General features: G+C 42.1%; 1 protein-coding gene across 1 annotated transcript in view; it reads left to right on the plus strand.

The window, feature by feature from the left end:
- Positions 1–24,262, plus strand: part of ZPBP (zona pellucida binding protein) — a 69,152-nt gene extending 44,890 nt beyond the window's left edge. Inside the window, exons 6-8 of the mRNA XM_077809207.1 lie at positions 2,535–2,611; positions 9,138–9,315; positions 24,171–24,262. Coding sequence (XP_077665333.1) covers positions 2,535–2,611; positions 9,138–9,315; positions 24,171–24,262 — 347 coding nt within the window. The remainder of the gene's footprint in view (positions 1–2,534; positions 2,612–9,137; positions 9,316–24,170) is intronic.
- The last annotated feature ends 286 nt before the right edge of the window (positions 24,263–24,548 follow it).

Raw genomic sequence — 24,548 nt, forward strand, 5'->3', positions numbered from 1 at the left:
CAGATTTCTTGTTGAGAGCTCAGTTTTCAAGAGGGATCCATTGTGTAGTCTATTCCAGTCAAATGTCAGTGTTAAATGTAAACTACTCATTTTTTTCAGGTGTGAGAAACAGCACAAATAAACCTGGTGGTCATAACAGAGAATGCAAAATGTCTTCATACACGAGTAGCAGAGGTCCAAAATTTTTGATAGGTGACTTTCTACTAGATTCGCATCAGGATTTTCTATATTACTTCCTTCCAATAGCTCTTCTGCCATCATTAGAACGATCAAACAAGACAAAGTCCATGAGTTCATAATAGCTGCAACTGTGGCATGTCATTATATTTTCTCAGATTTCCTAGCTCTTGCATTGAAACTCTCCTGTTCCGTTGTTCTGTTTCCCAAATTTGCCATCTCATCAAGACTAATTCTTCCACCTAGAACTGAAATTAATGAGCTCGTTGGTTTGTCTGCTGCTTTGTTGTGCAACTTAGATTGTGGTTGTAGTTACAGGTGTAGCAGATCTTTTTGGAGGGTGAGAAATACTTTGAAGTAGAAAGGATTCTCTCAGAAGGCTGAAATTTCTATTAATTCTCCAGTTCCATTTCTGTTGTTGATGAATCACCTCATTCTTGGGATTTGAACTGGTTTTAAAAAATTGATCCATGTGGAAGTCCTTGCAGAATGCTGACTGCACTACTTTTCCCCCTGAAGACTCCATTCACAGTAGCTGTAACATCTTTATGAAGCATTTGAAAGAACAAACCCTAAATGTTTCACCAAACCAGTCATTAATAGTTTGCTGTTTTTCTCCTCTAAATCTGTGTCATTACGGGGGGGGGAGTTCAGATTATATAACCTAGATATTGAGAGTTCTTAGCTATTATCTAGACTATGCAGATAGGACTAAGACAATATGTAAGTCTCCTAGACAGTGGTTCTCAAACTGTGGGTTGGGACCACAAGGCGGGGCGTGACCCCATTTTAATGGGGTCGCTAGGACTGGCGTTAGACTTGCTGGGGCCTGGGGCCAAAGCCCAAGCCCCACCACCCGGGACCAAAGCCCAAGCCACAGCACCCAGAGCCAAAGCCTAAGAGCTTCAGCCTTGGGCGGTGGGGCCCAGGGTTACAGGCCTCCTGCTTTGGCCCCCCAACCTAGGGTGGTGGGAGTTAAGGCTTTGGCTTTGTCCCCGACCCCCACCCGAGGCAGCTGTGCTTGGGTGGGCTCAGGCTTCGATCCCCTGTCCTGGGGTTGTATAGTAATTTTTGTTGTCAGAAGGGGGTCATGGGGCAATGAAGTTTGAGAACCCCTGTCCTAGACGATCTGAGGCTTATCAAAATCACAGACTGTATGATCTCTTATCCGAGATTAAGGGGATCAAAATGTGCAAACAAACCTGTTGGGAACCAGTGTCTTGGAACATATTTTACTAGATTTAAGCAGCTTCTAATGCGTATTTCAGAAATGTTTCCATTACAGAGCAATGTAAAGCTGTTGGTAAAAGGAGTTCAATTCATACATTTACACATTTCGTATTCTTCATTTGGCAGCTTACTCTAATGTAAAAGAGCGGAGAGGAGCACTTCAATCTCTATTTAATTAATATTTCTTCTGGCCCTCCATCATACTGAGTTGTTAGTGCTTGTTAATCTCCAAAGAATGGGGATCTGTACAGGCAAATGATTGCATGAGTGTAATCATTTGCCTATTTGGATCCAGGCTTCTCACCATCCTTCATGTCAGACTTGTATAAGGATTCCTGAGAAAATGGAAGGAACAGAGTGGTAACTAGGGCTGCAATCCATTGTTATGCAATCAGGCTTAGGCATTAGACACTTGTACCTACGGAGCATACATGTTTCACAAGAATGTAGATCCATAAGGCAATCATTTTTGAAGAACTAAAGTTGATGAAGTAATCCTTGTTATATTCTACTGTACTATTGGTCTTTCACTAGAAAGGAACTGATCATTGGAAGCACTAGGGATTATCATGGCTTTTCTTCAGGGGAGGCTCAAGATGGTCCTTGCAGAAATAATTGATTAGAACTTTGAGCTTTTGGAGTTCCTGTCTGGCTACACACTCAACCCAAAAGTGATATATTAAGACTTATACCATAATTAAACAGCCACTGTAATTAAATAATTTTCAAGTGGATTACTCATCTGAATTTATAGAATTAGAATATTTACAACATTGGTAGATTTCTAAGATTACTAATTTCCTAGCGAAATCAAAATCTGCAAATAAGTATTGCCTTCAATTACACTTTTTTTTAAAAAGGAGATATCATATAATATTTAAGTGCACCATGATCTAATTATATGTTCATGAGAGCAAAATTCTGATTATTTCTTTAAGGCAGTAATACTAGTCAGACATCTGAACATGCAAAAAATATTGTCTGTATAGTTCCTTCAGGCATAATCAGAAATGTAATTTTATAAATTTGAAAAGAAAATCTTAAAGTATATTTTTGGGATATTAGCAAGTTTAATGTTGATTTCAGTGTATTTGTTCCTTTGTAAAGTAAAGTATGTTTTGTTACAGTTTCTTCTTTAGATACAGAAAAAAACAACAATCCATGTCAGCAAAAGAGTTGTGATACTGCTAAGAGATTAAAGAAGGTACTGTAGATAAATCAAAAAACACGAAGACCAGCAAAAATAATTATTTAACTCTTTCTAGTGCCAATAAATTGGTCTAAAGAATGAGTATAATAATTAAAAACGTTAACGTATGTGCAAATGGATGTACCAGTGAGCACTTACATGTAATTTATCACCTATTAATATTGTTTAATTTTTGGTTTGCCACGTGAAAAGGGTGAATTGCATTGTGCTTTATTTGGAGAACAGGCTTGAGCTGTTTGATATTAGGTGTTGAGATAATTACACAAAAGTAAGATATTGAGTGTGAATAGTAGTAAAACAATCAAAAGAGGTTTGTATGGTTATAAATCTAACCATAGTTTTCAACAAAGCATGTCTTTACGTTATTTGAAAGTAACCCTGATGTTGGTGTGTGGCTTACCATGACTTTAAAAAGTAAAGTGCTACAGTAAAATAGAAAAAGTTAAATATTGCCTTAATTAATGTATTATTTATAAGATGGAGAGGATATTTTTCAGAACTGTGGACTATTAAACTACATTTCAAAGACAAATATTTGACAAAGACAAAGAAGACAAACATTTTTTAGTTTTTTTTTTATTCCAGAAAAGGTTTTATCAAACTAACCTTCAAAATTCAGTTATTTGAGATTTTCACTTAATCTGACAAAAGGAAAAATGACTTTGTGCATTTTTGTATCATTGATATAAACAGAAAAAAATCTTAATATATTAGAAATTTGGGTGTATCTATCCACTTTTTTCCCCAGAAGATTTTATGGATGACTGGAGAACTGGTAGGATTAATAATATCAGAAAAAACAAGCAAATGAAACAAGCTCGAGATGGTTTAATCATTCAGATTGTTCAAAAAACTGTTTGGACGACGAATCTGTGCCAATGTACACTGTCTGAGGATCCCTCCCCGCCCCCAGACTTTTAACATCTGTTTATCCAAAATGCCTGAGAAACACTTGGAGAAAAATATCTTTATTAGAAATTCAACATCCTCTAGCTCTTCAAGTGAGTGCTGAAAGAACTTGTAGTCCATATCCAAGTTCTCAAATGAGTCCTTCAGCAAAACCAGGAAATACTAGACTTGACATTCCTGATAATTCTTATGGTAAAAAAACAAAATTTTAAAAGAAGTCCTTAGTTCATTTATGCATCACTAGAAAACAATAACAACTAAAAGGTGAGGGGAGCACAACTCAGTATTTATCTCCTTTTGCAAGACAGCCCATAATGGTGCCTAGGGTAAAATTTTTCAAAGTGCCTGGGGCCCAGATCTCATTGACTTCATTAGGAGTTAGGTGTCCAAATTCCATTGAGGATCTAGACTGTTGGCACTTAGGCCCAGATCCACAAAGGTATGTAGGGGTTGCTCTGCTCAGTGTTGCAATGTTAACCCCGAGGTGGCCTGCTGCTTACTGGAATCTAAAGCCCTTAGTTAGGTGCCCACAATGCATGGGTACAGTTAGCTGTCTAGGGAAGGGATCCTCAGAAGCCAACAAGCTGAGCAGGTAGCTCTGTAAGTTGGCCATGACTGAAATGCTGAAAAAAGCGTGTGGCTTAGGCCCAGATCCTCAAGGATATTTAGATGTGTCATTCTCATTAATGTAGGCCTTCTGTACCTGGCTGATGGCCCAGAGATAGGTATCTCCCTCTCCTTGGGAGGCTCAGCTGTTTAACTCTTTCTAGAATTAGGCATCTGAACCAGGTCATCTGCTTAGGTGGCCCATGTCCTAGGTTTGTCCAAGTGGTTTTGGCTGCTTTCAGCGTTGTTAGAGAGAAAGAGAGACAGAAGCCAATAGCGTGGCGGTTAGGGCACTCAGCAGGGATGTGGGAGTTCCAGTTTCAAATTCCTCCTCTTGCCTGATGCAGACCAGGGACTTGAACCAACATCCCAGGTAAGTAGGCTAACCACTAGAACATGTTTCAGAGGGGTAGCCTTGTTAGTCTGTATCAGCAAAAACAACAGGGAGTCCTTCCTGAAGTGTCTATTCTCCACAGTGCTCCCTGGCTATGCCTTAACAAGGCCTTCTGGTGGCATTGTGAGAATATTAGTTGCTCCATGCTCTACAGACCAGGATTCTACTCCCCAGGTCCTTACACTGTCAAGCAGTCTGAGTAAAGTACCACCACTTCAGCTGGTGTACCATGCAATGCTTTATTGACAAACTATCACAAGAGTAAATTCCAAGCTATCCTAGCATAGGCAGCATTGGGTACTGTAGATATGGCCTCCAGGGCAATGATGACAACAGTTATGATGCATCACTCGTGGCTGTCCTCACCCAGGATACTTAAGAAGCAGCAGTCAGTGGTTGAAGATCTATCTTCTGAGGGATGCTCTTTGTTCTACAAGACTAATGAGGCCATCAGAACCCTCAGGGACTCAAGTGCTATCTTCAGATCCTTAGTGGTCTACGCCTGGCTTTCAAACAACTGCAGTTCAGGCACACTGCTTCCAGTGCATCAGAGACAGCCTCCTTGCTACTAATATAGGCCACCTGAGCACACTAGAAGGAGGCAAAGGTTTTCAAGAAGGAAGTCCTTGGGTGCAACTACCACTCTGTTCCAGCACTCTCCTGCTTCCCCAAGGCAGAAAATTTGATTTTGTGCCCAAGGACAGCGTACGTCTTGTTTCTGAGCCTCGGATATCTCCCCGCTTCCCTTCTTTGGCAACCATCAGGTTCATTTCCATCACACCTGGTCCAACATCATCTCAAATCTTGGGGTGTTGGATGTGGATAGAGATCGTCTATATGATACAGTTCCTTTCTTATCCTGCTACCCACCTCATCCTCCCCATCTGTATTCGGTGATCCCTCTCAATTGAGAGGCACAATCCCGCATAGCTCTCAATGCAACAGAAGAGGTGCTCCTCTGTCAAAGAGGGAGAGGGTTCTATTCAAGATACTTTCTCATTCCAAAGAAGAAAGGGGAACTCTGGCCAATACTGGACATCAGAGATCTGAATGTTTACATCAAGAAGTTCAGATTCAGGATGATATTTTTCACTTTGATCTCCCGTATCAGAAGGACTGATATGCTGCCCTTAACTTTCAGGATGCGTACTTTCATACTGCAATACACCCAGTCCAGAAATGCTACCTGAGTTTCACTGTAGACAACAATCATTGCTGATGCTAGGTTTTGCCATTTGGGCTTTCTGCATCATCAGGGATATTTATCAAGCGCTTGGTGGTAGTAGCTGCCTATCTCCGAAAAATAGGCATTAAGGAATTCCCCTGTCTAAATAACTGGTTGGTCAGAGGTGGAGAACCTAGCTGTGATGCAGAAAAAGCTGGCAGAAAGCCTCAGCAGACACTTCGCCAGTGAACACAAGTGGAAACTACACAGTTTGGTGATGTGGAGCATTTTTCAACAGTGTTGTGTTGACCTTGTTGTGAAATCTCTGTGTCTGATGAGAACAAGAAATGCCTGGCCTGCTGCTCCTAGTAGCCCAAGGCCAGAATTCCAAAGAAGATATATTTTTTGTCCCAAACAGTAATGTACATTTCCACTCATCCAGTCTTACTGCAAGTTTTGAGAAAGATTAGACAGCACAAAGTGACAGTAACCTTGGTAACTCCCATGTGGCTAAAACAGTTCTGGTTCACTGGCGTTCTCCAGATGACTGTGCACCATCTGCTTTCAAATGTCATCAGACCTCTTAACCCAGAACAAAACCATGTTCTACCACCCCAACCCAGCAGCTCCCCAGCTGGCAGATTGGTATTTGGGTGGACAACAGACTTAGAGCAATTGTGTTCTGCTGCTCTATAATCAGACCTTAGCAACAGCAGAAGAGACTCTACAGAGAAATGCTATACAGCAAAATGGAAGAAATTTTTCTATACAGTGCCAGCATTGACAGTTATCCCCAAAAGGTTCTGAGATTTCAGCTATATTTGCATCTCTCTCCCCTCTGAAAATGTTGGGATTGTCACTCAGCTTCTTACAAGTGCAGTTGGCAGCACTTAGTGCTTTTCACCTACCGGTGGACAACTATACAATTTTTATCTCTCTGGTTACAGAGAGATTTTTGAAGGGCCTTGTCAGAATCTTTCCTTTGGTGCTGAAACCTATGCTGACATGGGACTTCAATATAATCTTTGTGCCTGAATGAATCCTCCATGTGAACCCTTGGCCTCATGTTCCTCCAGTCATCTGTCTGTGAAAGTTGCCGCCTTTGTTACAGTGACCTCAGCAAAGAGTAGGAAAGCTGGAAGCCCTTATGGCCAACCCTCCATATACAGTCTTCCATAGTGTTAGTTTCCCAAAGGTTACATCTTAAGTTCATTTGGAAGATGATCTTGGAATTACTATCTGAAGAAGACCATCCACTTACCTGCCTTTTACCTGAAACCATGTGCCACCAGAGAGGACATGAAGCTCCATTTTCTGGATGTTTGACTAGCCTTGGCTTTCTACCTATAGAGGACAAAACCCTTAAGATCCCCTTATCTATTTGTCTCCTTCATTGAATGTATGACAGGAGAAGCTATCTCCATTCAGAGTCATTCTGAGTTGCATCCTGCTTTGCTTCATACACCTGCCCAACAGGGTGTGAGAGCACACTCAGAGCCCAGTCAGTTTGTGTGTCTTCACTATAGGACATCCCTCTTCTAGAGATCTGAGGAGCAGCAGCAGCATGAGGCTCCGTGCATGCCTTTGCAAAGCATTACACCTTGGTGCAGGCTTCAGCAGCAGACAGCTCCTTCAGCAGAGCATACCACTTATCAGTGCAGGGTTTCTCACGCCCTCCTCCTCCGTGAGTACTGCTTGTGAGTCACCTTGAGTGGAGTAAACATAGGGACTATCCCAAGAAGAAGAATGTTACTTATGTTGTACAGTAACAGAAGTTCTTTGAAATGTGTGGTCCCTATGTATATTCCATCACCTTCCCTGCTTCCCCTCTGCTTCAGATAATTAGCTTAAGGTTATTCATGGTAGAGAAGAACAGGAGAGGTAGTCGGTCCACATTGCTGCTAATACTGTAAATTGGGAGCAAAAGGAGAAGGGCAGAGGCACAGACCAATAGACACTACTAATGAAAAATCTTCTAGTTTCAGGTTCGGGGAGTATATTCACGCCTCACCCAGGGATTACCCAGTGATAATACCTCTCAAAACTCCATCACAATGCACAGTCAACCTGTGGAACTCCTTCCCAGAAGATGTTGTGAAGGCCAAGACCATAACAGGGTTCAAAAAAGAACTAGATAAATTCATGGAAGATAGATCCATCAATGGCTATTAGCCAGGATGGGCAGGAATGGTGTCCCTAGCCTCTGTTTGCCAGAAGCTGGGAATGAGCTATAGGGGATGGATCACTTGAAGACTGCCTGTTCTGTTCATTCCCTCTGGGGCACCTGGCACTGGCCACTGTTGGAAGACAGGATACTGGGCTAGATGGACCTTTGGTCTGACCTAGTAGGGCCGTTCTTATGTACTGTACAAACTAACCATTCTTTATTTATCTGTACGTCTTTCAAGATGTGTAGTCAGTATACATATTGCATGACCCATCCACCATCCCTACTTCGGAGTCTTCAGACAACAGGCTTTTGAGGTGGTGAAGGAACTGAGGTTTTTTTATACCTTCACCTGAGCACACAAGGAGCACACCTTATACCTTTTTATACCTTCACCTGAGCACACAAGAATGTGAATGGAGCATGTGTCACCCCAGCAGATAGTGCTGACTAGAAAGATCTCTGGTGCATATGCTCTTGATGTGTAACCACCAGCTGTGAAATACAAATACAGGCTACACACCTTGAAGAACATCACTTACTGTTCAGTTAAGTAACCCCTCCTCCTCCCGGCACTGAAGAAGGGCTCGCTTTGATGGGCATTGCTACTTGGAGCTTATGGACCATGGAGTTCCACCTGTTTTTCAGTGCTAAAATTGATGCATTAAGAGAAAAAATAATTTGTTACCTAGAATTGGATTGCTGCGAAACCACTCCAGCAATGGGAATAATCTCCCGTGTTATATTTGACAGTTACAATAGCATAATTTTTTGTAGTTTGCTTTATTCTGGGGAGATGCTTGCATTGTATGCGTCTTGAACAGATGACCTGTCATTGGTGAGAAGAGCATTTGAAGTGTGATTCATGCTGTATGTCAGTAGTTGTGCAGATGGAAGACCCATGAGTCTATTTTGCTGATGCTGCATCATAGAAATCCCTATTATAATATAGGAAAAACTGTCACTCATTTTTAGAATGTTTTTGCTGGTACTCTTTACTTTTGCTGACTCATGACAGCTATTAGTGCCTGCCAAAGCTCTGACCACTTCCTGGAAATTAAAATTCACTGTTATAGTAGTCTGAATTTAAAATAGGATAGACTAGCCAGCCAGCTTTATCCCCCCGCCCATCAGCAATGATCAATAATGACAGTAATACATCTCCCAGATCCTGTACCCTAAGACCTCTCCCGCATTAAGTACACTAGAAAAAAAACAAAAAATAATTTTACTTATTTTTGAATGGAGGATTTAACAACATCTTTTTGTTTTACTTTAGGCAAAAAACCTTATAGAGAGATTTTTTAACCAACAAGTGGAAGTGCTGGGGAAACGTTCTGAACCCTTACCTGAAATATACTATATTGAAGGTACTCTGCAAATGGTATGGGTTAATCGTTGCTATCCAGGATATGGAATAAATACTCTGATACATCCAGATTGTCCTGATTGTTGTGGTATGTGATAAATTTACAAATCATACACATTATTAAATACATGTTAATTCAAGATAATTTTCACTTTGATTGAGCTCTATACATTGTTTAACTTCAGAGTAGTCATTCATACCCACCTTATGGTATTATCCTGTCAGCTCTTTCTGAAGCTAATCAAGATTGACCTGTTTTACCATTTTAGACTGGTGTTTTCAAGGAACATCATGATACTGCAGAAAGCAGTCTTGATAAGTTAGGGTCTTATCCACAGTGCATTTAAGTCAATGGTATTTGGATCAGATCCTCAGATGACACTCTTCCTTGTGAGTTAAGGCTAAACATATAACCCTGCAAAGTGTTAAAGGGTCTCTGTGCTGTTCATGGTTCCATCTTTCCAGTGAGACCAAAACAAAGGCTGACTGCTCTTTGTTGTTACTAAAGGCCCCTATGATACTCTTTATAACAGCAGAAATATTAACACAGTGTCCTGATCATGTGACAAGTCTTGTAATTACATTTGGTTTACTCAAATTCCTTCTGTAGTTGCAACTGAAATTATGCCACATTTCCTGTTCTAAATAGTATGTAATGTGTAATACACTCTTACATAGTTGTTCAAGTTTCACCCCAAGAATGGTTGAAATTTAAGTTGTGGATGAAATGATCCAGGTGAATAGCTTTCATATCAGTAAGTTAACTTTGTATAGAACTTTTTGATCCATCAGAATGTAAGGTGTTATACTAATGTAAGATCTTTATCAATAGTGCTGATCATTTATCTGAAGCTTCCTGGTAAAGTTAACGAATTTTGCAAAGAATATGTGCAAAGATCACTAATAGAAAACCAAGAAAATTAATGCAAAATTTGAGGAAAATATTTACAGAGATTTTTTTAATCACAGGAGAAATTAGAAAACCAAAAATAAAAGTTGGAAGCCTTCCTTGTCCTCCAGTTTTTCCCAGCATAGGGCGCATATATAACCCCCCACCCCAGATTTGTAGAATGACCAAGCAAAAGAGACAATTCTAGAATATACTAGAAGGGGAAACAAAGAATGGGCCAAATATTGCTCACTTTATTCATACAAGTTCTCTCACTGAAATCAGTGGGCTATCACACTTGAGTAAAGTGACCAAGGTTTGGATCATAATTTAAAAAAGTTACTTTGACTCTAAATTGTTCTTATATTGTTTTCCTTAATAGTGTTCAAATTATCCCAGTTAGACATTAAGGCTGAAATCTCAATAGTGTGGTGTAATGTAGAAATATACAGAAGAATAGCATAAAGCTGCACTTGGTCTTTTGGTGAAGGCAGTTTCCTGCATGGCTAGGGAATAGGGAAAGAACGCAGCCTTCCAGTTGTAATCCAATCTAGAGTCTTTGTTTTAAAAAAAGAAACAAAGATTATTCAAGAAAATAGAAAACATAATGAGAAGACTCGAAAACTGCAGGATCTGCAATATATTTGCATATGAGATTTTTCTATTTGCTCTGATTTGTGAGAAGAAGCTTAACCATACAGGGGAATTTCTTCCATTTCTTCCAAAGGAATGTAGAGAAGCATTTGAAAGTTTTACTTATATCCATAACTATAGTTTTACATAATCATGAGGAAAACTACAATGAAAGCTCTGTGGGTTTCTTGGGAGTAAATCTCCAGGATATGGTACAGCTATCTCTTAGGAAGGTTTATAGTATACAGCGCTCCAGTTTTATCATGAATTCACTTCCTCTTCCCTTTTGCAGAGGCTAGCTCCCTTAAACACAATAGTCCTAACAGGCCCTTGCACTCAGGGGCAGTGTAAGGGCTGGAAATCAGACTCATAGGACTGGAAGTGACCTCGAGAGGTCATCTAGTCCAGTTCCCTGCACTCATGGTAGGACTAAGTATTATCTAGACCATTGCTGACAGATGTTTGTCTAACCTGCTCTGAAAAATCTCCAATGATAGAGATTCCACAACCTCCCTAGGCAGTTTATTACTGTGCTTAACAACCCTGACAGGAAGTTTTTCCTAATGTCCCACCTAAACCTCCCTTGCTGCAATTTAAGCCCATTGCTTCTTGTCCTATCCTCAGAGGTTAAGAAGAACAGTTTTTCTCCCTTCTCCTTGTAACAACCTTTTATGTACTTGAAAACTGTTATTTCCCCTCTCAGTATTCTCTTTTCCAGACTAAACTAACCCATTTTTTTTCAATCTTTCCTCATAGGTCATGTTTTCTAGACATTTATTCATTTTTGTCGCTCTTCCCTGGACTTTCTCCAATTTGTCCACATCTTTCCTGAAATGTGATACCCAGAACTGGACACAATACTCCAGTTGAGGCCTAATGAATGCAGAGTAGAGCGGAAGAATTACTTCTCGTGTCTTGCTTACAACACTCCTGCTAATACATCTCAGAATGATGTTCTCTTTTTTTGCAACAGTGTTACACTGTTGATTCATATTTAGCTTGTGATCCACTATGACCCCAGATGCCTTTCTGCAGTACTCCTTCGTATGCACTCATTTTCCATTTTGTATGTGTGCAACAGATTTGTTCCTTCCTAAATGGAGTTGTAACGGGGTGGGTCTCACCACCACCGCACCTCCTGCTGGCCATCCTGGGAATTAGCTCTAGGCCCTTCCAGTCCACCTTCAGCTAGTGGTGTCATGCCTGCTGTCACTGCTGTCTCCACTCTTTGGACCTGCATTGCTCCCCAGACCGCAGCGTCCTCTTCTGGGCATGGTCCTCTGGCTGTGCCCCCACTCTGGTATCTCCCCCCTTCCAGGGGACTGGCAGTCCTTAGTCCCACCACTTGCCTCAGCGGCCAACTGCAGTCCGAGGTCCAGCCCTTTGCCTCAGGGGCAAACTGCATTCTGGATACGAGCCACTCTCCTCATTGGCAAGTGAGGTCAGGGGGACCCAGGCCTGCCTGCTACTCTGGATCCCGGCCCAGGGACCCTATAGCCGACAGTCACCTACTGTCCTCCTCCAACCTGCTGCCTATTTTCCCTGGGCTACTTCCCCCATAGCCCTGGCACCCTCTCAGCCCTTGTAGCAAGGCCGCAGCTTGGCAGTGGTCAGCCAGCAGCTCACCCTCACACTCTGTTGCTCCTACCCAGCACTACTCTATCTGTGGCACTTCTTCAGGCAGCCAGTCCTCCACCTTTGCCTTCCAGGGAGATACTGCCTACTGCTGTCCTAAGCAGCTCTTCATATATGGCCCTCACCAGCCTTGATTGGCTGCTCCAGCAAGCCTTCCCCTATTGGTGGGCTCAGTAAGCCCTTTCCTGATTCGTGGGTTCTACGCAGCCTCCCTGGTGCTGCTTTTAACCCCTTCTTCTCCCTGTATGGGGAAGCCGTCCCACCACAGGAGTACTTTGCATTTGTCCTTACTGAATTTCATCCTATTTGCTTCAGACTATTTCTCCAGTTTGTCCAGATCATTTTGATTTTAATCCTATCCTCCAAAGCACTTGCAACCCCTTCCCGCTTGGTATCGTCCAAAAATGTTATAAGTGTACTCTCTATGCCATTATCTAAATCATTGATGAAGATACTGAACTTATCTCTTACAGGACCCCACTCGTTATGCCCTTCCAGCATGATTGTGAACCACTGATAATTATTCTCTGGGAATGGTTTTCCAACCAGTTTTGCACCCATCTTATGGTATCTCCATCTAGGTTGCATTTCCCTAGTTTGTTAATGTTGTTGTCAGCTCCTACGTGGTGCATGCTAAAAGATTATTATAATTTTGATAATTAAAAACAGATTTTGTTCTTAAAAATATTTTCGTTATGTTCTGTTAGAGTTTTGAGGTAAAACTCAAGGGCTTGTCTACACACACATTTAGTTTGTGACATGCTGGGGTGTGAATCTACCTCATTCTAGCCTGCTGCTTTGAAACGGGAGTAGAATAAAGCACATTAATGAACTGTTAGTGTGCATTAACAGAGTCCATGTGAACAGTTACTTAGTGTATGGCAGGCTAGTGTGGGGTAGGTTCACACCCAAACTTGCCACAAACTAAATGTTTGTGTACATAAGCCCCAAGAATAACTAGTGCCTAGATTCACCAGAAGTTTTGGTTCCCACCAGCTCAAGCAGATTCCCCAATGTTCTGTTTTCCAGTCTCTTTCCAAAGCTTAGCACCCTGCTCTGAATAGAAATATCTGTTCTACCTAACGCACATTTCTTCTTCCCTTAATATAGATCCAAGCAATGTTTTTGTCTCAGCCCCAGATTTGAAGCCCTTTTCCTTCCCAGAACCAGGTCCCATTTGCTCTTCCTCACATCAAAATCTTCCTCTTTCCTCAGCCTTGATGTACGGGAGAACAATACTAATTTTCAAACACTTCCTTTTAGCTGCCTTGTTCCTTATCCTTCCTGAAGCAGGCAGAACTAGCACATGATTACATACTAGTGCTAAGTAGTTGCTATATAGACCCCATTACCTCACATTAGTTGGGATCATAGAATTGACTGTATGATGTTAAATAAACATCAGAGAGAGGCTCATTCTCTCTGTCTCTGGGTTCCCTACAGGAATATGCCTTCCTCCTGAGCCAATTCCCTTTGCCTGCTGGTAACTTCACAAGAGACAACAGCAAGCTTTCACTTGTGATGCACCCCACTTGGGAAGGGCAGCATTCAGCCCTGAAGAAGGGGCAGAGTCCATCCTGCACCTCAACCCCTCTCTGCTGGCTGCCTCCCATTCAGAGCTTCTGTATTTTGAGTGGACTCCCAGTAATTCTGTGGCTACTCCCTGTGACTGTCCTTGAATGCCCTTCTGGCAACACACTTGAATACAGAGATCTTCCTTTAGCCTGCCCCTTGGTAAAACTGATCTTTTCGTTTCCCAGGTCCCCAAACAATCTAAATATAGACATTACAAAAACATAGTTCTTCATGACATTGCCTCCACAGAGCCCCACTGTAGGAACCACATGGTTGGCCATAAAACCTTTTTGATTAGTAGTTAGCATTAGGAGGTCCACACACATCTCCCTTTAGCCCTACATTCTATGGACCAAGAGTATAATTGCTGTACTCCTTCTAACCATCCATCAGTTCCTCTCTGTTGCCAACTTGAGCACTCATGGAAACTATTTTAGGGCTGATATATGTGGAGTTCTGTTCTCAGCTTACTCCCTTGACATTTTGTCAACAGCAGACTCTGGTTTGAGAAGGACAATGCTTCAGTTGCTGTTGAACAAGCTTGCATTTTAAGGGATGTCACGGTTAGCTAGTCTCCTACAGTAGGGCTCTGTGGAGGCAATGTCATGAAACTACAGAAGGTTGTTAACTTATTAGAGGTAATTCTTATACTCTGAATGTATTGCCATCTCAGAGCCACAGTCACCCTCTGTTAACATAACTTCAAGGCCCAGCTCCAAGTAAGACTTCTTGAGGTAGAGAGTAACTGAAGGGCGGTTAGAGGAGGCAGAGTATTTATGCCCTTGGAACTCATAACTGCAGACTACTACTCAAAATTGTTTCTGAGGCCATGTGGGTAGGCACTCTTAATGGGTGGTGCTATAGAGGCAATACATTTGAAGATGAGTTACTAAAGGTCAGTAAAGTCTTTCTACCTCATAAAGGGTGGATTGATTTAAATCAGTTGTACTCAACTGGAGGTCTTCCAGGGGATACATCAACTCATCTAGATATTTGCCTCATTTTATAACAGGCTATATAAAAAGCACTAGCAAAGTTGGTACAAACTGAAGTTTCATACAATGACTTGGTCATACTGCTCTTTATACTATACACTGAAATGTAAGTATAGTATTTATATTCCAATTGATTTATTTTATAATTATATGGTAAAAATGAGAAAGCAAGCAGTTTTTCAGTAAAAGTATGCTGTGACAATTTTTTGTATTTTTATGTCTGATTTTGTAAGTAAGTAGTTTTTAAGTGAGGTGAAACTTGGGGGTACGCAAGACAACACAGATTCCTAAATGTGGTACAGTAGTCTGGAAAGGTTGAGAGCCACTAATTTAAATCATGATTTAAATCAACAAGCTAGAAAATTTGATTTAAATGATCAACTTTAATCTTGTTTTTCATTTACTTTTTTTTTTCTCCTAAAGAAAAGCTCATTCTCATTGGTTGGTAACCATTGGAACTTAACTTGTAACTAAATGCAGGAAAAGCTTTCTTATGTTGCGGGAATGGGGGGTGCCAGTAAGTCAACAATTCTGGTTAACTAAGAGGGAGGGAGCTTGGTTGCAGGAGGGGGCTCAGGGCTGGGGCATGGGAGAGGGTGCGGGGTGCCAGATCCAGGTTATGCTCACCTTGGGCATCTCCCCGCAAGCAGCAGCCTATCCCTGCTGCTCCTAGGCGGAGGCGCAGCTAAGCAGCTCTGCACGCTGCCTCTGTCTGCAGGTGCTGCCCCCGCAGCTACGATTGGCTGAGGTTCCCACACTCTGCGCTCCAAACTCCTCATGGCCATTTCTCTGCCTAGGAGCATCAGGGACATGTCACCGCTTCCAGGGAGCTAGGTAGGGAGCCTGCCAGCCCTGCGCCAACTGGACTATAAACCGGACTTTCAATGAAGATCAGAAATGCCGGTTTATAGAGCTTTGCTGAGTAACACAGCTTTTACTGTATAGGTTTTACTCTAAGTTTGGTACTGTTTGCGAACAAGGAGGATAAACTGTGTCTGTGCACATCTGTTTAAGCAGTTTGTAGCTTAAGATTCTTTTATTCAGATTCTTAATTTTTACACTTTTTTAGAAAATGTGAATATTTCTTATTTAGTATAGGATTCATTTTTACTTGTGATTTGTGTTAAGCTGCGTTTGGATGCAAATAGTAATACAATTAAAATGCATAAAACAGCATTTTTTATTATTAAAAATTACCTTTAAATGTATTGGATACATAAGAAAAACATAAATTTATTAATACAGGTTTTGCATTTAAAACCTGATGTATTAAACAAAGGAAGTATTCGCTGTAGTTAGTGAATTGAATTGGTCATCATGTCATTCAAGATTTTAGAACTAGTAGATCTCATTCTCTCATACACAGTTTTTAATTCAAGAAAGGAAGAGAACAAGCTTTGCTGCTTTTTCAATTCCCTGTCAGTTTCTTAACTTTGAATGAACTAATCATTTAGCTCTGAATTTGTTGAATGAGCTGAAATAAAGAAAATAGTCTCTCTGCACCTGCAGAAGATGTCACTTCTGTCAGAAGCTAATTTAGTATTTTAACAAACTCTGGTTGTTCTTTGAGTGCTCGTACACATATGTTCCACTGTTGGGGTATGTGTGCCTGGTGCATTCACACCAGAGACTTTTAGTCATCAGTACTGTGTGGAGCCGTGCATGCGCCCTGAGTATCATTGTGCCTCCAACTGTGGGAACAAAGAGCAAGGCTGCTCCAGCTGCCTCTCAGTTCCTTCTTCGATGGTGCTCCTAGTGATGCCTCTTAGCTCACGATTTATTGCCTTGCTTATCAGCAGCTTTTTTGTAAATAGCTAGTGCTTAGCATGGTAGTAGATAGGTAGTTTAGTATTAGTTTTCAGTAAGAGCTTATTTTGTTCTCTTTCAAGAGGAGGCTATTTTCTTTCATTTGTCTCTTGTGGTGGTAATCCTTGTGACGGGGTGGGACTCACCACCTCAGCGCCTCCTGCTGGGTGTGCTGGGAATTAGCTCTTGGTGGCCGGTGCACCTTCCTCTAGTGGTGTCTCGCCATCATCACTTCTGCTCCACCTCTAAGAGCCGCGTCACTCCCCGGACCGTGGTGTCCTCTTCTGGGCACGGCCCTCTGGCTGTGCCTCACTCCACTTTATCCCCCATTCCAGGGGAACTGGCTGTCTCTAGTCCATCCACTTGCTGCTGTGGCCTACTGCAGCCTTCGGTCTAGCCCCTCACCTCAAGGAGTAAACTGCAGTCCAAATACCAGCTACCCCCTCTGTGGCAAGTGGGGGGAAAAAGGAAGGGGGAGCCCGGGCCTGCCCGCTGCTCCAGGCCCCAACCCAGGGACCCTATAGCCGGCAGCCACGTTATGCTGCTCCAACTCCCGCCGCCTATTTCCCTGCGCCATTCCTGGTAGCCCTAGCACCTTCCTGGTCCTTTGTATCAGGGGCCTCAGTCTGGCAGTTCTCAGGCTGGAGCTCCCTATTGCTTCCCTCACCCTGCTAAGCACTGCTCTATCTAAGGTACTCCTCTAAGGCAGCACTCCAGGGCGAGACTGTCCCTGCTCTGTTGAGCAGCCCTTCTTATATGGCCTTCCCTGGCCCTGATTCGCTGCTCCAACAAGCCTTCTCCTGATTGGCTCTCTGCAAGCTCTCCTCCCATTGGTTGGGTTTTGCGTAGCCTCCTTGCAGGCTGCTTTAACCCTCCATCTACCTACCGCTCCACCACACTCCTGTACAGATTAGTTGTGTTGGTACGTAAATCCTCAGATTTCAAAATTGCTTGACGTGAGGCAGTAATGTCACTAAATGACAGACATGCTAGGCGTCTAATCTGTTAGTTCTAGTTGTGCTATATTGAGTTGATTTGGAAAAGAACCTGAAAGAGCTGGAGAGTCCTGACTTGTGATGTACCTCATGAAGAGGTTGATGGCCTGAGCTCTGATCCTGGTATGCCCAGGGCTGATCATTCTGATTATGCCTCCTCCAGAAGCATTCCTGCAGCTACCTCATCTTCAGTTGCTCTTCTGTCACCGAAAGACTCTGCCTCTGACAGAAGGAGGAAGCCCCACAAAAATTCCAGAGAGAAGAGGCAGCAATCCATTCCTGGACCTTCATCTAAAGCCCTTAAGACTTCTAGCTCTTCAGAGCATAAGGGCAGCTCAAGACCGAAGAAAGGCTCCTCAAGAACCATTGGCTCTGAACATCATGCTTCAGCAAGAGGTGAAAACTTGCCTTATAAGCTGTCAGGTACCAATCTGGCTGATTAAAGGGGACAGGTGTCACTAACTCAGGTACTGTTTCCAGGGACTCAGTATACAGTGGTATCAATGACTCTGCTACCGAGGTGGTCAGTACCAATGAGGCCAGCCCCGACTATTCCATCTCTTCCTCCAGTACTGACAGCCCTGGTACTGATGCTGTGTCCAGTTTCACTGTTGGCACAAATCAACTATTGTACCGATCGTATCAGTACTGTCTTCTCCTTGGGCCTGCATAGCAGCCAAAGATATATTGTGTTCACTGGTCCCAGACACTCTTCTGCTTGTGGCCCAACAGGTCCCACAGCAAACAGTAGTTTCAGTATCCACCTTCGTACCAGTGAGACCGTCAAATTTGAGGGCACCAGGCAAACCTGCTGGCATCATCATCCCATCCCAAGATCTGAATGACTGGTACACTGCTGTTGGGCTACAGGATGCCTGCTTTCATGTGGTCAGCCAATTAAGCCACGGAAAATATAAAATTTCTAGTTGGAGTCTGCTACTACCAGTACACAGTGCTTCTTTTTAAAAAAAGGAATACTTGTGGCACCTTAGAGACTAACAAATTTATTTGAGCATAAGCTTTCATGGGTTACAGTCCACTTCATCGGATGCATAGAATGGAACATATAGTAAGAAGCTTTTATTTTTATATATATGTTCCATTCTATGCATCCGATGAAGTGGACTGTAACCCATGAAATCTTATGCTCAAATAAATTATATATATATATATACACACACACACACACACACATACAGAGAACATGAAAAGGTAGAGTAAGAGGCTAATTAATTAAGATGAGCTGTTATCAGCAGGAGAAAAAAACTTTTGTAGTGATAATCAAGATGGCCCATTTAGACAGTTGACAAGAAAGTGTGAGGATACTTAACATGGGGAAATAGATTCCATATATGTAATGACCCAGCCACTCCTAGTCTCTCTTCAAATCCAAGTTAATGGTATCTAGTTTGCATATTAATTCAAGCTCAGCAGTTTCCCGTGGAGTCTGTTTTTGAAGCTTTTCTGTTGCAAAATTGCCACCTTTAAGTCTGTTACTGAGTGGCCAGAGAGGTTGAAGTGTTCTCCTACCGGTTTTTGAATGTTATGATTCCTGATGTCAGATTTGTGTCCATTTATTCTTTTGCGTAGAGACTGTCCAGTTTGGCCAGTGTACATGGGAGAGGGGCATTGCTGGCACATGATGGCACATATCACATTGGTAGATGTGCAGGTGAATGAGCCCCTGATGGCGTGGCTAATGTGATTAGGTCCTATGATGGTGTAAGTTGAATAAATATGTGGACAGAGTTGGCATCGGGCTTTGTTGCAAGGATAGGTTCCTGGGTTAGTGTTTTCTTTTGGTTCCCGGAAGCTGGGAATGGGACACGGGGATGGATCACTTGGTGATTACCTGTTCTGTTCACTCCCTCTGGGCACCTGGCATTGCCACTGTTGGAAGACAGGATACTGGGCTAGATGGATCTTTGGTCTGACTCATATGGCTGTTCTTATGTCAGTGCAGCCTCCCATAACCTTATCTTTATTCCTGGACGCAATTGCTGAGACCCGGTCAGACTTTGTACCCCAATCCTTGCAATAGCCACCTCACAGCAGGGATCAGAGTGGCTAAATTTATCAGAAAGAAACTGTTTGCATAGAGTTCAAAATATCCTTATTAACAGGAGGAAGGACTCTACCAGAAAGACTTATCTGGCTAATTGGAAGAGGTTTTCAGTGTAGGCCTGGCATCATCAACTGTCTCCATCCAAAGCGCAGATACAAGAGGTGTTGGAATACCTACTGGAACTAAAGAATTTGGGCCTATCAGTGAGCTGCGAGGTCAACTTTCAGCAAGCTAACTCCACCATTCACCCTCCTATTCAGGGATGTTCTGTTTTTTTCATCCCTGTAGTAGGAAGACTTCTAAAAGACCTAATAAGAGTTTGATCCATCAACAAGAGAACCAGTCCCTCTCTGGGACTTTAAGTTAGTCCTCACAGGCCTCATGGGACTGCCCTTTGAACCGCTGGCATATTGCTGCCTTTCTCACTTATTAGCGAAGACAGCATTTCTAGCTGCAATGACATCACCAAAGAAAGTGAGAAAATTAAAGGCTCTAATGGCAGGAATTCCATATATTGTCTTCTATAAGTAGTCTTGGCAGAATTTGTCGGGGTTTTTTATATGTAATTGACAGATAATCTAGATGTTTACACTCCCCCCCCCCCAATTTGTATCTATTTAAATTTTCATGATTGAGGGAAATTCTGGGGGCGGGGACAATAACTATTTAATAGTAGATTCAAAAAGTTAAAGCATTGTAACCATTAACAGACACATTGGCAGTATCACATGTCAAAATATATAAAGTAAATCTCCTTAAATCAAACTCTAAGTTCTGAAGCATCATTTTTCTTCTTCTGTCGATCTGTAAATTTCTGTCATTATCGATGGAAGGGGTTTTGCACTGGTTTGTGTGTACGGTGAAATGAACATTTACCAACAATTACTGATAAAAATCTAATCCTTCCAAGCCTATCTGTGAAGATAAGGTCTCCTTAGAACCTCATCCAAAATTCTGGTTATAGATGGTCTTGAAATTCCACTTAAATGTGGTTATATCACTAGTGATAATTTTTCTGAAACCACATACTAACAAGGATGAGGAAAAGCTGCACTCTCAGATGTCCATATGGTGCTCTCATTTTATAGAGAGCAAACAAGACTTTTTGTAGTTTAAACGGAAAGAATGATAGGTCAGGCCACTTCAGCCCAGAGGATTTCTAACTGGATCTCTTCCTCTATCTGTACTTATTATGAGTTGTTAAAATCTGACACCATTACCAAGTATTATTGTGCATTAAACTGGAGCCCGGCTGCTGCTGTGGCCCTTCTGAGGAGCATTCTCCTCGTGGACATTTATAGAGTTGCTACTTCCATATGTTCACTCAACTTTATGCCATAGTGAAAGCATCCAGAGCTGAGGCCAACTTTGAAACGACAGTTCTTCAGTTGCAGTTTAAATAGACCTCAGTGAGTTTCCATCTCCAAAAGAGAACTGCTTGGGAATCTCATTGGAATATAAACGTGTACAAGCACTTAAGAAGAATAAGATGAAACAATTATTTACTACATTAACTGAGGCTCTGAGATTTGTTGCAGGTATATATATTCCATGACCCACTCCCCATCCCCGTTACAATGGATTGGTTGGTGCAAAAACGTTCCTGCAATGTTTTCATTTTCCTTCAGGAGTTAGGCTACAGATGTAGATGAAATACAGTACCAAAATTCATATCTTTTGTGGTCTCCTGATATATTCCTAGCAACTTGATTTCATCCCATGGCAGGGGTGGCAAACTTTTTGGCCCGAGGGCCACATCCAGGTATGGAAATTGTATGGCGGGCCATGAATGCTCACAAAATTGGGGTTTGCAGTGTGGGAGGGGGTGAGGGCTCTGGCTGGTGGTGCGGGCTCTGGGGTGGGGCCAGAAATGAGGAGTTCAGGGTGCGGGAGGAGGCTCTGGGCTGGGGTAGGGGCTTGGGGCACGGGAAGGGGGTTAGGGATGCAGGTTCTGGATGGCACTTACCTCAAGCAGCTCCCAGAAGCAGCAGCATATCCCCCTTCCGGCTCCTACGTGGCGGTGCGGCCTGGAGGTTCTGTGTGCTCAGAGCACTACCCCTGCAGCTCCCCTTGGCCGCAGTTCCCAGCCAATGGGAGCTGCAGAGGCAGCACTTGGGGTGGAGGCAGCGTGCGGAGCCCCCCTGGCTGCTCCTACATGTAGGAGCCGGAGGGGGGATATGCCGCTGCTTCTGGGAGCTGTGTGGAGTCACAGCACGCACCGATCAGGGCAAGCGCCCGACCCCGCTCCCCTGCTGGAGTGGGGCAAGCACTGGACCCTACTCCCCGGCGCGAGCTCAAGGGCCAGATTAAAACATCTGCAAGGGCCAGATGTGGCCCCCGGGCCATAGTTTGCCTACCTCTGTCCCATGGGATAATATAATCAGAAACCCACACTTGATTTATAACTTAGTAGTCTTTGTCCTCATTCATTATCTTTTATAGTTTGATTTCCTGTAGTAATTTGCTTTAATGGACTAGGTACAAATTTAGCTTGCCATTACAGTAATTTGAATTTTTCCAGCTCTCTCAAAAAAGTGAATTAAAAAAAAAAAGAAACTATAACTGAAGAATAATCATTTCAAAGTTCTAAATAAAATGTATTGCTCAAGCAAATATTGAAATAGTACTAAAAATTGGAGTAGAGCAGAAAATGTCAGCACATAGAATTCAAGAAGAAATTAACACGTCAAGTGCACTTAAAAGTTTGTGAGGTATGAAATGGTATATTAGATAGACAAATGAAATACACGAGGTGAAGTATTTTGTGGAGATGTTTATACATGAAGGGTGAAGTTAGGCCAGTGGGAATTTATGCTTAATAAGGAGGACTGAGGCAAGTTTTGTTTACTGTAAGAAACTTTAGATCTTTTCCTGGCAGCCAGCTCAGCAAGCAGCTGGCTGTTTGCTTAAGATTTTTTCTCTTTTTCATGCCTTCCCCTAGATGGCAGACTGAGATTGAGCTGTTCACAAATAACTTTTTATATGATTGTTATCATATAACACGGAATTCTCTGGGAGAAGAAGGGGGGAGAGTGCAGTTTTGCTTCTGTTGTTGAGACACTCCGGGGAGAAGGAAGGCTATTTACCAGCCCAGCTGATGTGGAGACTGGGATGTGCTGTTAGCTGCATGTATAGCTAAGGTTTCCTCCAGCAGAACCATAGAGATGTGCTGAAGGGTGGATACAGAGCTTCACGTACCACTTCCAGACACACTTCCTCACTCTCCCCAACAGTGGGAGAAAAATTGTGACTCTCCTGCAGAGAGATAGGGGCTCCTGAATCCTCCTACCAATCATCGTTACTGTGATGCTTCCCTTATGCTTATTAATGAAAATGTCTGAATCAAGGATGATGATTGTCTAATACACGTATAAGGTTTGTATAGTGTCTAGCAAAATGGGACCCTGCTCTTGTTTGGGGCCTTTAGGCACTACCGTAATCCAAATAGTTAATACAGTGTTTTTAGGGTTGGGATGAGGGGCCACTTGCAAGCCTCTCTTGCTAAATGGTGAATAAGCTCTGCCCATTTCTAATGGCATTTGAGAAGACCTCTAAAACTCCTTTGAGTCACCAGAAAGGAACAAGCAGAGTCAGGCAACCCCTGGTGGTTGCCACAGGTCAGATGAACCTCTCTAAGGTTCTATAAAAATGGGAATAGGCAGGGTGAAGCTCCACAAATCCTGTTTAATTAATAGGTGTCAGGTAGGGTAAGACCTAGTGGCCACCTTTGGGCTACAAAGTGGGGAAGCAGGTGTGCTCAGTCCTTAGCTGAGTGTGTAGTGATTTCACAAAATTCGCATAGCATGAGTTAAGCAGTAGAAAAGTTATTCTGCTCACAACACCATCTTTGGCCCCACACATTGATGTCTGCTTGTTTGTTGTATTCTCTGTGCACTTGCTACTTATTAATAGATTCTTAAACATCAGTTTTGTTTTAAATTTCCTTTTAAGTACATCTGTGTCCACTAGGTGGAGCTAAAGCAATTTAATTCAAACATTACAGGGTGTTGACCACATTAGAATCCGTTGGCAGCTGCTGCTCACTGGTTTTCAATAGTGAAAAAACTTGCTTGGGGTAGAGCAATGGGGAATCAGAACGTCATACAAACTACTTTTGTGAAGAGAAGAATATTATATGTAACAAATGGATGGCATGTAAAAATAGATTTTTACATTTGTCCTTTTTTTAAAAATTCAAATATTAGAATGTTAGAAAAATCTAATCTTGCCAATTAGTTGAATATTACATCCCAAGGAAAGGGTTTTAAACATTTCTAATCTAAGCAATATTTTAGAAATCATTCATTTAGTTTTTTTAAATTTCTTTTGTTCTGTTTTCTTTGTCTGTAGTTGTCTGCAGCCCAGGATCATATAATCCCCACGATGGAGTTCACTGTCTTCAGTGCAACCATACTTTGATATATGGAGCGGCAAAATGTTAGCAGAATGTCAGTAGGAATACATTGCTCTTCAGTAGCTCTGATGTATTTCATTTTTAATATAGTAATATCAATAAAATGATTTTAACAACTTGTACAGTGAATTTTGGTTCCATCAATTTGTTTTAAAAAGGAGTAATATCTAGTCATTTTAATAAAATATTACGTCTTGTACCATTTTTGAGTATTTGATTTTTTTAAAACTACATTTAGTGTTTATGAAATATGCCAGATTGACTGCTATGACGACTAAAGCTCTCTAGTTACTCACAGAACAGACAGAGTACCG

This window comes from Eretmochelys imbricata, chromosome 2, assembly GCF_965152235.1.
Source record: "Eretmochelys imbricata isolate rEreImb1 chromosome 2, rEreImb1.hap1, whole genome shotgun sequence".
NCBI lineage: Eukaryota > Metazoa > Chordata > Testudines > Cheloniidae > Eretmochelys > Eretmochelys imbricata.